Source organism: Salvelinus fontinalis, chromosome 32 (genome assembly GCF_029448725.1).
Source record: "Salvelinus fontinalis isolate EN_2023a chromosome 32, ASM2944872v1, whole genome shotgun sequence".
Classification (NCBI taxonomy): Eukaryota; Metazoa; Chordata; class Actinopteri; order Salmoniformes; family Salmonidae; genus Salvelinus; species Salvelinus fontinalis.
In genome coordinates this window covers 20,333,577-20,349,237 of record NC_074696.1, presented here as the reverse complement: position 1 = coordinate 20,349,237, position 15,661 = coordinate 20,333,577, and the positions used below count along the sequence as shown (strand labels likewise).

At 45.7% G+C, this 15,661-nt stretch overlaps 1 protein-coding gene across 1 annotated transcript in view; it reads left to right on the top strand.

The window, feature by feature from the left end:
* The window catches only part of LOC129830873 (potassium voltage-gated channel subfamily H member 8-like), a 138,764-nt gene extending 124,089 nt beyond the window's left edge, over positions 1 to 14,675 (top strand). Inside the window, exons 12-16 of the mRNA XM_055893685.1 lie at positions 1,485 to 1,523; positions 3,334 to 3,629; positions 3,912 to 4,027; positions 8,368 to 8,447; positions 13,362 to 14,675. Of these exons, the coding sequence (XP_055749660.1) occupies positions 1,485 to 1,523; positions 3,334 to 3,629; positions 3,912 to 4,027; positions 8,368 to 8,447; positions 13,362 to 14,000 (1,170 nt within the window). The 3' untranslated portion in view covers positions 14,001 to 14,675. The remainder of the gene's footprint in view (positions 1 to 1,484; positions 1,524 to 3,333; positions 3,630 to 3,911; positions 4,028 to 8,367; positions 8,448 to 13,361) is intronic.
* The last annotated feature ends 986 nt before the right edge of the window (positions 14,676 to 15,661 follow it).

Sequence of the window (15,661 nt, the reverse complement as noted above, 5' to 3'; positions counted from 1 at the left end):
AGTCCGGAGCTGCCCCTCAGTCCGGAGCTGCCCCTCAGTCCGGAGCTGCCCTTTGGTATAGTGGGATTGACATGGAGGGTGGCCATTGGGAGGAGGCCACGGAAGCGGGGTTTGACTATGGTGGGGTGGGGACCACGACCACCGCCACCGTGGACAGACGCCCACCCAGACCCTCCCCTAGAGTTTATGCTGGTGCGCCCGGAGTTCGCACCTTAAGGGGGGGGGGTTATGTCACGGAGGAGGAATATGACGATAGCCGTTACACCCTCAGACACTGCTGTAGGGAAACATGTGAAACTAAAGTATTAAGAGCGGCAGCCCAAAATAAGGACAGAGACTTGGGGGAAGGTTAGAAGATTGGTTATCTCAGAAGAGATTTCGTGTAACAACATTATGCCATACACAGTTTTAAGTGGTGTAAAGTACCTAAGTAAAAATACTCCTTAAAATTGTTTTTGGGGGTATCTGTACTTTACTTTACTATTTACATTTTTTACAACTTTTACTTTTACTTCACTACATTCCTAAAGAAAATAATGTACTTTTTACTCCATACATTTTCCCTGACACCCAAAAGTAATTTTTACATTTTAAATGCATAGCAGGAAAGAAAATGGTCAAATTCACATACTTATCAAAAGAACATCCCTGGTCATCCCTAATGCGTCTGATCTGGCAGACTCACTAAACACAAATGCTTTGTTAGTAAAAACAAAAAAGTATCTTACCTTATTTTCAATGATGGCCTAGGAACAGTGGGTTAACTGCCTTGTTCAGGGGCAGAGCGACCCATTTTTACCTTGTCAGCTCAGGGATTTGATCTTGCAACCTTCCGGCTAGTTCAACGCTCTAACCACTAGGCTCCCTGCCGCCCCAAATTATGTTTGAATGTTGAAGTGTGCCACTGGCTATCCATACATTTTAAAAATAAGAAAATTGCGCTGCCTGGTTTGCTAAATATAAGGAATTTTAAATTATTTGTACTTTTTACTTTTGGAACTTAAGTATATTTTAGCAATTACATGTACTTTTGATACTAGTATATTTAAAACCAAATACTTTTAGACTTTTACTCAAGTACTATTTTACTGGGTGACTTTCACTTTTACTTGAGCCATTTTCTATTAAGGTACCTTAGAGTGTTGGGCCAGTAACCGAAAGGTTGCTGGATGGAATCCCTGAGCTGACAAGGTAAAAATCTGTCGTTCTGGGCAACTGTTCCCCGGGCGCCGAAGACGTGGATGTCAATTATGGCAGCCCCCCGCACCTCTCTGATTCAGAGGGGGGTTTCAGTTGAATGCATTCAGTTGTACAACTGACTAGGTATCCCCCTTTCCCTTTCCTTTACTTTTACTTAAGCATAACAATTGGTTACTTTTTCTACCACGGACAGTTTCTGAGAGGAAGGATAACATCTTGATTGGGCTGTGCTAACAATATAGACATGTTGAATTCACTCCCTTTTCTCTTCCATCTTTTTACAGGTCATATCCAGATTGTCCACCAAACCATTGGACACACAGGTACTGGCTCAGCAGACACTGGGGGCGGCAGGTAGCCTAGTGGTTAGAGCGTTGGGCCAGTAACTGCAGAGTTACTGGTTCGATTACCCGAGTCAACAAGGTGAAAAACCTGTCTGTGCCCTTGAAGAAAGCACAAAACCCCTAGCTTGTTCCAGGGGTGCCCTACTACTATGGCTGACCCTGTAAAACAACACATTTCACTGCACCTGTTGTGCTATGTTGGCTGACCCTGTAAAACAACACATTTCACTGCACCTGTTGTGCTACGTTGGGCGACCCTGTAAAACAACACATTTCACTGCACCTGTTGTGCTACGTTGGCTGACCCTGTAAAACAACACATTTCACTGCACCTGTTGTGCTACGTTGGGCGACCCTGTAAAACAACACATTTCACTGCACCTATGCAGTGTATGTGACAATTATAACTATGATATTGAAACAATGTCCAATATATCCAATAACAGTTCTCAAACATTCCTATAACAATGTTGGGTCTATCTTATGTAAAACAAAGAAAATAGGATTGAACGGAGACTTTATAGAGTCAGCGGTTCTAGAAATTATCCTGGGGTTTTTTGAATGGCCACCCAGAGCCCCTTTAAAAACTGTCCCAAAATGAATTAGTTTTAATGGTGATGGAGAGATGGGAGGAAGGGTTCGGAGGCAGAAAAAGGAGGGGAATGAGGGATGAGGTGATGGAGGGATATTAATTGGTGGGGGAAGTTTGAATTTAAGAGCTGATTTGATTGACGGACTGCCGGGGAAACTTTGGCGACTCGTTCAATTACACAGCAGAGCGGAGCACCATTCATTATTCACAAGAGGAAGTGATGGAATTAGGAGCAGAAATGTGGGAACAGTATTAGATCAGGTTATTAAACAGAGAGGGGTAGGGGGGCTGCAGTGTGTGAAGGAGGGTGTAGGGGGGTAGTGTGTGTGTGCGAGTGTATGTGTGTACACAGAGCCAGTAATAATTTAGACATCAGCTGTTTCAATGAGCGTTTTGAATCTCATTCAGTAGTTGGATTCAATAACCTCAACTGTGATTTACTTTTGACTAAGAATGAGAACATAGATCATCAATCAAAAGACATTTCATGCTATTTTCTGCTTATAAATTCCATGTTTTTTTTACTCCATCAGCATCTCATATTGCATGTGATTAGCAGTCTAGATCTGACTCATTGGGTGTTCAAAGGTTATCAGAATCATTGAGGTCAGGTTCACGCTGTTCATTACAGCCAGGGTTGGGTAGGTTACTTTCTAAATGTAATCCGTTACAGTCACTAGTTACCTGAGCAGGTGCTTGAGTCAGCCTTGGCAGCACAGAACCCTGAGAGAACTTTAGTTGTTATGGAAATAGAACATTCTACTCTGAGGTGGACGTTTGGCTGACACACAGTACAATGGAATACTGTACTGGTCTCAATGGTGTTGTCTGTTCCAGACAGTCATTTAGTTATAGGGCGGCGCACAATTGGCCCAGCGTCGTTCGGGTTAGGGTAGGGTTGGCCGAGGTAGGCCGTCATTGTAAATAAGAATTTGTTCTTAACTGACTTGCCTAGTTAAATAAAGGTTAAATAAAATAAACAGTTAGAGCAACCTTCTGCTCTCTCAATTCCGTAGCACCCAGATTCATCAGTATAACTAGGTGTCCCCAAAATTGAGTTTATTGTGCGACTGCAAACAGAAGTGATGTTGCCTGTCTGTCTGTGAAATTAAATGAAGGCTAAGGGAATGATGTTTAAATTTCCAACAAATGCTCTCTGTCCTACATCCTCTTTCTTCCTCTCCTCGCTCTCTGCAGACAGAGGGGAGAGGCAACGGACGAGTGATCCAGTGCTATCCATCCATCATTGAGAACCAGGAGGAAGAGGAGGAGGATGATGAGTTGGCATCTGTATCTCCGGAATTGGTGCGGAACAGCGTCCTGTACACCAGAGAGGTGTCTTCTGTGAAGTCTCCACCGGGTAGAGCCGGGATGGCGAGAGAGTTGCACAGCGGCAGAGAAGTAACACACCAGAGCACTAGGAAACTGAGGAAGAAGATCCAGATCCGGCAGAAAGCTCTCACCACGCTAGACCCCTCCAACCTCAGCCCTAGGTAAGAGCTAATACTATTGCGCAATCTACTGACTCGTCAATTATTTTTGTCAGTTGTCTATCAGTTCACATGTCTAATCTGTCACTCTCTCTCCCTTCCCTTCCCCGTCTCTCTCCCTCTTTTCCTCTCTCCCTCTCCCTCCGCTTCTCTCTCTTTCTATTTCACTCTCTCTCTCTCTTTCTTCTCTCTTCTCTACCTCTCTCTTTCTCTCTTCTCTAACTCTCTCTCTTTCTCTCTGCACTCCCTCTCCCTCCCTCTCTGTCTCCCTCTCTCATTCTCCAGGGTTGTGGACGGTACAGAGGATACTGAAGGTACAGAGACCTCTCCACTGTTCTCCTTCTCTCCCAGTCGAGCCTGTCCAGTCAGCTGTCCAGTGAATGCACCTGCCACATTTACAGGTTCACACAACCACAACCCCCACCACCCCACCACCACAATCAAAACCACAACAACAACCACCACCACAACCACAGTCATCACCATGACCACAAACAGCACCCCAACCACAACCAGCACCACAACCATACCACAGCCACAGTTACCTGTCCAACATTGTAATCGGTAACGTAACTTTTGGATTACCCAAACTCAGTAATTTCATTAAGAGGCACAGGTTAATAGCTGGCACAAAGTCATCAAATCAGATTTGAACGCTAACCTTAACCACACTGTTAACCCTAATGCCTAACCCAAACCTAAAATGAAGACCAAAAAGCAAATTCTTTACAATATAGACAGTTTTGACTGTATTGTCCTCCCAATCAAAGGATCAGACAATGAATCTAGTACTGAATGCATTAGCTACACCTAGCTAGCACTGTAGTGCATACAATGCAGTGAGTAGTTGACTCAAAGAGAGAGAAAGACAATAGTTTAACAGTTTTGAACAAATTGAGAGAGAGAGAGAGATGCTGAGTTCTTCTGCAAGAAGATAGAATTTACAGTAAACTATAATTTTTTCGCAAGGACTTATACAGGATACTAAGTTCAACATCAAAACCTTCAAACACAATTCTATACCTAAAACCTTACTTACCTGAATGGATTATCACTACAAAAGGCCTATCAATAAAAAACACTTCTAACAAACCAGAACCTGCAGAAGAAACACAGCAGAACCTGGAAATACCATCCAACACAACACTGAGTGAGTAATGTTTAGACTGAACCTACTTCTGAAGCCAAAAGGTAAAAGACAATAATCTCTAGGTAATTTTGTTATATAAAGCTTAATAAATAAGGCTACTAAGCTACCAAGCTGCTAGGGAAAGAAACTGACCTGGCTGCAACTTCAATTAACACTGAGGTGTGAAGTGAGAGGTGTGAAAACCATTGAGCCTAATAATGGCAGGAGAGTTTCACAGCCCCCCCCCCCCCCCCCCAAATGTTGAGGCCCTTTGAAGCCCCCATGGCTTATCCCTGTCCAGAGGTTATTACAATACAGTACCCCATGGATATTTAAAAAAACTACACGGAATAAGTACAAAAAAAACCTTCTCAAGGACAACCCAGAAACACTATTTGCTGACTGCTACAAAGAGGGGAACGTAAGCAACTTCATTTTCTACACAGACCATCCCCTGGCATGGCACAGTGCTATAAGAGCACACTACCCCATGTCAAGAGAGAGGGTATTGGCCCAGGGTGGAAACTCAGAATACTAGACATTGAGGAAATTGAAATAACCTCTGTCAATGTCTACAAGTCTGGGACAGTAATGGTGCAGGGCATCCTCATGCAGTTCCAGCAGGACTTTTACAGGATCAAAGAGAGAGCACAGCAGATTAAGCTCTCCCTCTGTGACGACTCCCCAATCCTGAGTGAGTCTGATCACACCTCTTCAAACTGTCCTGCAGACTAGGATAGTCAACCCCCCAGCACTGAACACACCCAGGTCCCACAACTGCACTGTTCCTCCATCATTGAGAGGGATAAGTTCACAGAGCTGGAGAGAGACATAGTGGAGCTGAAGAGCTAGTCCACACAATCCAGACAGAACAAGCCCACAAAACAGACCAGCACAACAACCCCCCCCCCCCCCCCATCCACCAAACTACCAGGTGTGAAACACGTAAGCGACTCGGGGGGTATGCTAATTTGGTATAGAGCAGACCTAACCTACCCTTTTAAATGAGTCAAAACAGGAACATTTTACATCTGGCTAGAAATAAATAAGGAAATTATCTCAACAGAGAAAAATATCCTCATGTGTGCTACCTATATCCCCCCAAAAAGAATCCCCCATACTTTAACGATGACAGCTTCTCCATCCTAGAGGGGAGATCAACAATTTCCAGGCTCAGGGACATATACTGGTCTGTGGTGACCTAAATGCCAGAACTGGACAAGAACCTGACACCCTCAGCACACAGGGGGACAAACACCTACCTGGAGGTGACAGCATTCCCTCCCCCATATGCCCCCCTTGTCATGTTCTGAGATTTTTGGATATAAATATGCACTTTATCGAACAAAACATACATGTATTGTGTAACATGAAGTCCTATGAGTGTCATCTGATGAAGATCATCAAAGGTTAGTGATTCATGTTATCTCTATTTCTGCTTTATGTGACTCCTCTCTTTGGCTGGAAAAATGGCTGTGTTTTTCTGTGACTAGGTACTGACCTAACATAATCGTTTGGTGTGCTTTCGTCGTAAAGCCTTTTTGAAATCGGACACTGTGGTGGGATTAACAACAAGTTTATCTTTAAAATGGTGTGAAATACTTGTATGTTTGAGGAATTTTAATTATGAGATTTCTGTTGTTTGAATTTGGCGCCCTGCACTTTCACTGGCTGTTGTCAAATCGATCCCGTTAAAGGGGACCTTAGCCGATCTCAGCCATAAGAGGATAACAAAGCACAAACAGCAAAAACATGTACAAGATCAAATCAAATGTTAGAATCAACTGTTAAAGACTACCAGAACCCAGAACCCAACCCAGGATAGAAGCCGTAGCCCTCTGGAGCCACAACAATCCCAAAACCATGGGTGCATAAGGAGATTCAATGAGCAGGAACCGCATGGACTCACTGTGATTCTCTGACACTCACAGGCTGATAGGAATCATACTGCGAGTGACCCTGCCAATAGAGCATCCATCCAATGCTCTGGCGTCCATGGGAACAGAGAGGAGTTGTGTGGAGATACCCAGCTCCGACACCAGGGTAGTGTCCATTAAGCTCTCGTCGGCCCCAGAGTCCATGAGCACCCGGAGAGATTTAGACCGTTCACCCCACAACAGGATAGCATGGAGAGGAGTACGAGTAATGGGAGCTGAGAGACTCTCTCTATGGCCCACCAGTGTACTCGTACCTACAGATGAGCTGGGGGTTTTTATTGGACAGGTGGCTATGTAATGTCCTGAAGTTCCACAATGCAGACAGCTTTTAGAGCTTAGTCTGCGTAAATGTTTCTCAGGGGACAATCTAGCCCTGCCCAGTTGCATGGGCGCCGGAGGAGGCAAATCGACAGTCCTCAATGTTTTCTGAGGGAACTCGGGTGATATTGGATTCTCTCGGGAATGCAGGTGTCGGGGATTTCCGGGGTTCTTCGGAGGATGAGGAAAACCGTGGACAGATGCGTGTGCCCGGGGTCAGACCTCCTCTCCCTACTGTGTTCTCGTAGTCAACCATCGATCCTTATTGTCAACGCTATGAGAGAGTCAGGGTCCAAGGGCAGCTCCCATGCTGCGAGCTCGTCCTTAATTTCCTCCGATAATCCATGAAGGAGCGTGTTGAACAGGGATTCCGGGTTCCAGGCACTCTAGGCGGCGAAAATGCGAAAGTCTACCGTGTAGTCTGCCACACTAGGGGAGTCTTGACGCGGTTGAAGTAGCTTCCGAGCCGCCGCTTTTCTGGACAATGGAGAGTCAAACACCCTCCTTACTTCTACCGCGAAATCCTCCAGCCTAAGGCAAACTGTGAATTGTTGCTCCCACACCGCCTTAGCCCAGGCGAGTGCCCTCCCGGATTTCAGCATTATAAGATAAGCTATCGTTGAACGGTCCAATGGAAATGAACAACCATCACCATCACCACAACCATCACCATCACCACAACCATCACCACCGCCACAACCATCACCACCGCCACAACCATCACCACAACCACAACCATCACCACCACAACCTGGTCCCGTGTTGACTGGTCCCGTGTGGCTCAGTTGGTAGAGCATGGCGCTTGCAACGCCAGGGTTGTGGGTTCAATTCCCACGGGGGGACCAGGGTTCAATTCCCACGGGGGGACCAGGATGAATATGTATTAACTTTCCAATTTGTAAGTTGCTCTGGATAAGAGCGTCTGCTAAATGACTTAAATGTAAAATGTAAAACCACCATCACCATAACCATCACCACCACCACAACCATCACCACAACCATCGCCACCACCACAACCATCACCACCATCACCACAACCATCACCCCCACCACAACCACCACCACAGCCATCACCACCACCACAACCATCACCACCACCACAGCCATCACCACCACCACTACAGATCATGTTGTGGTCAAGTCATCAGGCTACATTGAACTGATTATCATAAACTGTATTATATGATGATTACATAACTCCATAGTCCTTACCTAGAATGTAAACTTTAAACTTACATAAACCTGTTATTATTACCTACTATATACCAGTATATGAAGATATTGGGACTTGTAAGTAACACAGTAACTGCTTCACCAGTTTAGGATATTTTGTGACTCTTTCTGAATGGTGTTGCAGATATTCTCCAGATCAGCACGGCAGAGTCAGCAGCTAAAGCTGAGGAGACCTGGGGACAACTACGGCACCTAGACCAGGAGGTACAGTACGCTGTGTGTGCGTACGTGTATGCGTGCATGCTTGTGTAAGAGGTAGCATTAGTCAGGCGAGCCACAGGCATATGGCCTTCTCAGGTGGTAGATGGATGGAGGGAGTGAGAGAATGAGGGAGAGAGAGAACGAGGAACAGAAAGACAGGAAGAGGAATCTCTTCAAACTCTTCCAGAGGACACAGATTGGAGCGGAACTGGGTCTCGCCAAATGGTGTCACTGGGAACATTCTAGAACGTGTTCAACCTTTTGTGGAACCAGGAACTGACATAATCTGGTTTCCCCTCTATGGAGGACCGCTTACATTGTAACATTTGAGGAAAGACTGAAGTCAACTAACCGTCTAAGGGATATGTGCTATTCCACGGGCTGTAGAACTTAAATACTGCTGTAGAATGTGCTTTTGAGGGTATCATAACTGTGTAATGTTCCATAATAGAACACTAGAATAAAGAAAAGCAGCTTTCCTCCATTCACACAGAGTCTCTATGTTAGCGTATCCCATGGTTTTGATTGGCAGGTGGCTAAATTGACATTAGGTTCTTGGCAGGATGGGGATCTCCCCCTGTGGTGCCTCGCTCCATCACCTGGCCTTGGCTGATAGGGGGAGGAACGGAAAAAGGAGGAAAGATATGGGGAATTTATAGATCGGTAAGGGAGAAGGATCGAAGAGGATGAGGAGTGGGCAGAACCTCTTCCCCTCCCTCCATCTCTCTGTCTCACCACCCCCCATACCTCTTTCCCTCCCTCCCTTTCACTGTCTCACCACCCCCCATAACTCTTTCCCTCCCTCCCTTTCACTGTCTCACCACCCCCCATAACTCTTTCCCTCCCTCCCTTTCACTGTCTCACCCCCCATACCACCCTCCCTCACTCCATATCTCTTTCTCTCACTCCCTCTCTCTCTCTCAGGGAGGACAGTGTTTGACAGGTTGTCTCTCAGTGTGGTTCCCGGTGGTAACTGTAATCCTTACTTGAGCCAGTCCACGCTGGTCACCACGGGACATGGAAGAGAGGCTGGGGATTAACCCATAACCCTCATCTCACATTAAATCAATGCATGTTGATCCAAACATGTTGTATCACTTGTTACATTACATTACATAGAGGTACACTAAAACTTCCTAAGAACAGCCAAAAGTGATTTTACCAGTTATTACCGTATTCCTTATATAGTTCATGTTTTTTCATCCAGCTCCTGTGCCACGATTAAATATGTGTAAATGCAATTTTTTTATTGTTCGCTAGATTGAACTGTGCCTCAAGACTTGATTCTCTGGCCTATTAACTTGATTCTAGGGAAGAATCATTTGGGTGATAATATGTTTACTACAATATAACAGTATGGTCATTTGGGTGATAATATGTTTACTACAATATAACAGTATGGACATTTGGGTGATAACATGTTTACTACCATATAACAGTATGGACATTTGGGTGATAACATGTTTACTACCATATAACAGTATGGACATTTGAGAAGCGGGCCATAATTATACATTTGTACAGATGTTGATTTTTGTAGATGCAGAGTGAATGTTACAGAGCATTATTTTCATGTCTAAACAATCGTAAGAAAAAAAGATATATATTATTGTCAATTTTCATTCAATTAAATCATAATTGTCCCTTGGTACTATACTCCGGCTTAAATTGTAAGAGCAGACTGATTAAACATTCAGCGTATAAACAGTGATACTAAATTATACAATGATATAGAATGATGGCCATCACAATCACCAGAAAACCCTTAATGAGGATAGAGCTGAGGATATAAATTGGTCACATTGAGTCAACAATCTGATGAATGTTGAATAATGAACTAATATTCAGATGCAATGGCCCTACCCTCACAAGCTCCTTGCTGAATCTGCAGTGTTACTGCCGTGTTACTGCCCTCAATTGTCTACAAATCCGACTGGGGCAATATTACATACCTGCCCGATGACCTGTGAACTCTCAGCTCTGACCTTCGAGCGACCCCTAAAGACTAGAGCTCCTGGGGATGTAGATGACACATTCGTTTTGAAGAGCGGAGGCCAAAATGTGATCCCTGGTTCCTGAGACCATAATCAACACCTACCCAGGAGATCTGGAACAATGACAGACTCCTGGGAATTTCAGAACAATCCGTAATGACACATAGAACAATGGGAAACACATTGCCTGATGACTGCTAACACTAACACCCTCACACACATACACACACCCACCTACCACTTATGCTGCTGTCAAACTGTTTACTATTATTATATTATTTATTCTGCTACTAGTCACTTTCTCCTAATCCCCTGCCTACATGTACATAGCTACCTCAAATTACTGCAATATCCCTGCACATTGTACATGTGGTACTGGCACTGGCTCTGTATATAATGTTTTCCTTATTATACTGTATATTTATTTACATTTTATTAGTAATGCTATTTTGATATTGATTACTGCATTGTTGGATAAAGCTTGCAAGTTAAGAATTTCACTGTATTTGTGCATGTGACAATAAAACTTGAATTTGAATCAGGGATGGCCTCAATTCAGAATTTTGTAATTGAGTCCCATTCAACTCTTTAGTTGAAATGCTAATTGAATTGGCCACACCCCACAGAATGTAGAATTTGAGTTTGAGTGACAGCCAGTAGAATTTAATTAAGTGCATTTCAAAGACATTCCACTCAGTCATAGAACATGAAAGTTTCATTGAATCTGACAGGTCACACTTCCAGACACCAAATAATATATCACTTTTCTCTGGAAACAATGTTCATATACTCTTTTAATTGTATTGCTTAGAACAGCCAATTATACAGTATTTCCACTAACCATTTCATGTTGGACTTCATTTTAAAGGCATCAGTGTCCGCTTGAGGGTTCAACTAATACATTCTGGGGAATGTAATATTTTCCCCATATTGAACAGAAATTAAGTGATTAATGAAGACCCCACTCTGCCTCACCTCTCTGTATCTGTCTCTTTCTCCCTCTTTCTCTCTCCCACACTCTCTCGACCCTCTTTCTCTCTCTCTCTGAGGTGACAGGGCTGAAATTGTGTTGATGGCGTAGCGGATTGGACTGTCCCGCTTCTATTTTTATCAACCCCATCGTTTACACAAAGAATTTGACCACAGAGAGAGAGAACTAGAATGAGGAGAGAGTACTAGATTTGTCTCTTAAATTACACCTGAGAATGAGTTTTTATCGAGTTATAATAATTTGGTGGGTGCTTATATTTGTTCTATTTCACATGTGTATTAATACACGTGTGAATTGGAAATGTGTTTTTTGCATCTCCTAACTCTCCCCTCGGAGACTGGTGTCACAGCCAGATTCAGCCATTGTGAAAGGCGATGCTGGAAAAACTGTCGGTTCAGTACCTCGCTCAAGGGCACGTCAACAGATTGTGCACCTTGCCAGCTCAGGGATTCAAGCTTTCAGTTATGGGCCTAACCCTCTTACCACTAGGCTACATACCACCCATAAAAAAGTTAATCAATCACTCAGAAAAGACCATATGGCTAAGTTAGTTTGTGCCGTCTGGCGCCAGTATGTCATGGTCATCAGTCAGTTATTGATGTTTGCATCGGCTGAAGCTGCGTTGATGTGTTTACTTTCACTATCTGGTCCTGACGTGTCAAGTTTCATATTGTATGTGCCAAACCATCTTCACTTGTCTCTTGTTTTATTTCTACGTAGCATGATCCCTGCATGCGTGTTGATCTGTGTCCGGTTGTGTTAATGGGGTGCCTAGCGTGATGAATACCCATGTATGCTTTGAGTGACAGAGCCAGCTGGCATGCTGGCAGGGTGCCCTTACTGTGCCATCTCTCTGTAGGACTACTACTGGCTGAATAGGACTAATCACCTCCAAGCCATCATTTTAATGACCAATTAGACCAGCATCATCAAGCTAGGCCAGAATAGCAACCCAAAATGGCAGGCTGAAAATGACCAAATTAATATTGATGACCCGGAATGGTTGATGTAATAATGTCAGTTTCACTAAGGGTGGTAGACCCATAATGGCTGCCCCGGAATTGGCAGATTAAGACTACATCCAGATTGGTGCACTTTACCACTCCCTGTCATGGCTTTCAAAGTGTTGGGCTGGTTCAGAGAGGAAGAGGCAAAGCAAGTGGTTTTACTCCACCCAAAATCTGTCAATAAAAATAAGCCCATGAAGTGAAGAATTTTTGTATAGAGGTCAATGTGAGAGTGTCGAATTTGGTCAAGAAAAACATTTATTGCTTATTTGCTATAAGAAGCTTATTTGATCTAATAGAAGTTTCGTAATGATTAGGTTGTTACGAATGCAGTGATATAAGTGGACGCACTTGGCGTTTTGGCAAATCTGAGTTTTCATAGAGATGGAGGACTCATCATGGATGCACTCCGTTTTAGCATGGACATTGCCATTGAGTGCTTCCATCATTTTAAAATAGTCAACTGGGTGGTGATTCATATGAGTTGGAAGCAATCAGCCAATGAAGAAGGAGAAAATTGACTAATTTAAAATGGGAGATAGCCTCAATGGCGCTGCTCATGCTGTCACAGACACTATAATGGCAGAGATACAAAGATGATTTCTCTATCTATCTCTATGGCCTGTTGTTCACACGTGTATCTGCCCTCTCATTGGCTAGAATTGTCCCACCTGATATTGCCTTCCGTCTTTGAGGACATGTTTTTCCATTGTGAGAGCTGTCACTTGACTATCTTGTCAACATAATAGAACATCTTTTGTCTGGTTTAAGGATTGGTTGGAGGGATTTTCCACCAGTGTTAAATCCATTAGAAGGAATGTGTTCAATGGTAGAGCTAAAATGGCTGACCCAAAATGCATCATTTGATATTGCTGAGCCCAAATGAATATGGCTGACTGAGATATGTTTTTGTGTTTGTTCCCAGGTGAGTTCTCTGGGGAAGGAGGTGGCAGAGCTGGGCCAAGTAATGAGGAGTATGGCTCACCTGATGGAGTCCCTCATCTCCGGACCCCAACCCCTCTATCCTGCACACTTTGTACCTGGACACCCCACGTACCTGTCCCGCCCTGCACCCCCATCCCACGTCACCCCCCCACAGTCCTATCCCTCCCCCTCTCAGACTGGACCTCTCTGGGAAGACACCCCCCTCACCACCCCCTCTCCTTGCACCTCTCCACTTGTTGGCCATGTCCAGCGGCATCCTGGGATGTTCCACGTGGATCCCGCCCTCACCACCGTTCCACACAGACCACAGAACCTCCACCTGGTCTACCCTCTGTGCCCTGGCCCGGCCCCCTCCCCGCTTTCACGCCCCTACCCCCCCTCCTTCTCCCTCACGGACGCCTCAACAGAGCTACTGCTTCCCTCGCCCCTCACCTCTCCCGGGACGCCCCACTGTGGAGGGGGAGGGGAAGCTGGGTCCTTCAGGTTGCGGGCACGGAGTCTGGAGACCCCACAGCCACCGCGTGATAGGAGAGGAGGGGGAGGGGGCATTGCGGTTGCCCCTCAGAGCTCCGGGAGCCTGCCCCGCCCTGGAAGGAGCTACCAGCACATGGATTTGTAGCGGACTGAACTGGACTAAAGTGGACTCTCACTTAAATACTGGACTAAAATAGTGGATGGGACTAACAACCAGGTCCCTATATCATCAGACTACACTCTTACAGGGACACACAGATCTCTGATGATACTCATAACATTTAATTTTCTATCTCCGTTTCCAAGGCACATTTTTATTTTCAAATTGCATGACAAAAGTAGAGGGGCAGTAGGTAGCCTATAGGTAGCTACATTGTATAGATGTTCCAGTAGTGTTCTGCGGGGGTATAGAAGCAAGAATGTAGCTGTGACTTTGTGTTATTCACTGGAGAAGACCATGGGGGTCTGAAGGAGAGGAGAAGAGCAGTACTGCACAATGACAGAGGAGGAGGAGGAGGGGACTGGGTCGCATCAGGGATGGATGGAATAGTAGAGATGCCTGAGTGTATAAGGGGGAGGGAGAGGGAAGGAGGAGGGGGAATTTCTTGCTCTTTCTCTCTTTCCTTGCAGGGTTTCAAGTTGGATGGGTTGGAGGAGAGAGTGAGTGGTGGAGGGAGTTGTGGTTGAGGGAGGATGGGGAGTGTCGGAGGATGTGAGGTTTTAAGTTACAGTTTTCTATCTACTCCCACCCCATCACTGTTCTTGTAGTCGAGGTCTGGGCCTGCGGCTAGGGACCAGTGGCTGGTGTTTGGGGGTTGGTTGGTAGGGGCTGGTTAGTGGGTTGGTAGGGGCTGGTTGGTGGGTTGGTAGGGGCTGGTTAGTGGGTTGGTAGGGGCTGGTTGGTGGGTTGGTAGGAGCTGGTTGGTGGGTTGGTAGGAGATGGTTAGTGGGTTGGTAGGGGCTGGTTGGTGGGTTGGTAGGAGCTGGTTGGTGGGTTGGTAGGAGATGGTTAGTGGGTTGGTAGGGGCTGGTTGGTGGGTTGGTAGGAGCTGGTTGGTGGGTTGGTAGGAGATGGTTGGTGGGTTGGTAGGGTCTGGTTGGTGTGTTGGTAGGGGCTGGTTGGTGGGTTGGTAGGAGATGGTTGGTGGGTTGGTAGGGTCTGGTTGGTGTGTTGGTAGGGTCTAGTTGGTGGGTTGGTAGGAGCTGGTTGGTGGTTTGGTAGTGGCTGGTTGGTGGGTTAGTAGGGTCTGGTTGGTGGGTTGGTAGGAGCTGTTTGGTGGGTTGGTAGGAGCTGGTTGGTCGGTTGGTAGGGGCTGGTTGGTGGGTTGGTAGGAGATGGTTAGTGGGTTGGTAGGGGCTGGTTGGTGGGTTGGTAGGAGCTGGTTGGTGGGTTGGTAGGAGATGGTTGGTGGGTTGGTAGGGTCTGGTTGGTGTGTTGGTAGGGGCTGGTTGGTGGGTTGGTAGGAGCTGGTTGGTGGGTTGGTAGGAGCTGGTTGGTGGTTGGTAGGGTCTGGTTGGTGGTTGGTAGGGTCTAGTTGGTGGGTTGGTAGGAGCTGGTTGGTGGTTTGGTAGTGGCTGGTTGGTGGGTTGGTAGGGTCTGGTTGGTGGGTTGGTAGGAGCTGTTTGGTGGGTTGGTAGGAGCTGGTTGGTCGGTTGGTAGGGGCTGGTTGGTGGGTTGGTAGGGGCTGGTTGGTGGGTTGGTAGGGGCTGGTTGGTGGGTTGGTAGGAGATGGTTGGTGGGTTGGTAGGAGATGGTTGGTGGGTTGGTAGGAGCTGGTTGGTGGGTTGGTAGGAGCTGGTTGGTCG